The sequence below is a fragment of the Otolemur garnettii genome, unplaced genomic scaffold, assembly GCF_000181295.1.
Source record: "Otolemur garnettii isolate 467f Iridium unplaced genomic scaffold, OtoGar3 scaffold00010, whole genome shotgun sequence".
NCBI classification, from domain to species: Eukaryota; Metazoa; Chordata; class Mammalia; order Primates; family Galagidae; genus Otolemur; species Otolemur garnettii.
This window is the reverse complement of record NW_003852405.1, coordinates 1,798,817-1,799,978: the sequence shown is the minus strand read 5'-3', so window position 1 is coordinate 1,799,978 and position 1,162 is coordinate 1,798,817. Positions and strand designations below refer to the sequence as shown.

Genomic DNA, 1,162 nt, shown 5'->3' with positions numbered 1-1,162 from the left:
TGCCCGCAAGCACAATCTGTGTGAGTGGGGCTGGCTGCAGGGGGTGGGGCAGTGGCCATTCCCCCAGGCTTGTCTTGGGTGGATGCTGATGGGGATTTTCTGTTGTGTGGGTGCCAGGTGGAGAGACAGAAGAGGAGAAGATTCGTGTGGACATTTTGGAAAACCAGACTATGGACACCCGCATGCAACTGGCCAGAGTCTGCTACAGCCCTGACTTTGTGAGTCTCCTCTACTCTCTGGGTGAGGCAGAGTTTGGATCAGGAGCCAGGGCTCTTCCATATTCATTTCTCCTGGATCTGTTTTCCATTATTGCTGCTTATTCGCCAAGCTATTTCGTATACTACCAAAGCTCCCAGACTATGTCAAATAGAACCGTTTATTCAGTTTCCGCCAATCTTAGCGTGGAGTACCAACTGCCTGAGTCGGAAATTCAGTTTCTAGGCAGTACTGTTTACTTTCAGAATCCCCTCCATCCCTGACCGCTGAGACCCGCTGTGGGCCTTCTCTCCCACGTGGTTCACCCCATGCACCTGCTTCTGGATCACACTGATTCAAACTAAGAGGAATACAAGTACACGATGGGGGCATGTCATGGTACCCTCATATTCAGATTTCTGTTCCAAGTGTCTCCCAAGTAATGTCTTGACATGCTCAGGGATCACTGCTTTTTCTTTTTCTTTTTCTTTTTCTTTTCTTTTCTTTTCTTTTCTTCTTTTCTTTTCTTTTCTTTCTTTTCTTTCTTTCTTATGTTTTTGGCCAGGGCTGTGTTTAAACCTGCCACCTCCAGTATATGGGCCCGGGGCCCTGCTCCTTTGAGCCACAGGCGCCGTCCACTGCATTTTCTTAACAGGAAGCTCAGGGTCACCTGAGGGACCTTGTACCTCCACCTTCTTCTCAATCTGAAATTTTCCTCATCTTTCAAAAACTACTGAACTGTCTATTGCATTCTTCTGCTACCCCAGTAGGTAGAACTTTCGACTTCTTTCCCTGAGCTCTTTTCATTCTTTACTGTTGTCATTCTGATTCACAGCTCAGTGTAGAACCTGCAAGGGATTCAGGGGACTGATCCAGAGGAGCTTGTTTAGAGATCAGTGCTGACAGATTCAGGGGCAGTCTTAATCCTTTCTGCTTTCCCATCACCTCAGACAGGGTCTGCTGCCCA

General features: G+C 47.8%; 1 protein-coding gene across 2 annotated transcripts in view; it reads left to right on the top strand.

The window, feature by feature from the left end:
• LOC100943721 (glutathione S-transferase Mu 1) overlaps positions 1-1,162 on the top strand; it is a 34,281-nt gene that overhangs the window by 11,569 nt on the left and 21,550 nt on the right. Inside the window, exon 5 of one of the 2 annotated variants that reach the window (XM_012801689.2) lies at positions 118-218. The exons of the other annotated variant lie outside the window; for it this stretch is intronic. Coding sequence (XP_012657143.1) covers positions 118-218 — 101 coding nt within the window. The remainder of the gene's footprint in view (positions 1-117; positions 219-1,162) is intronic. 2 annotated transcript variants of the gene reach the window in all.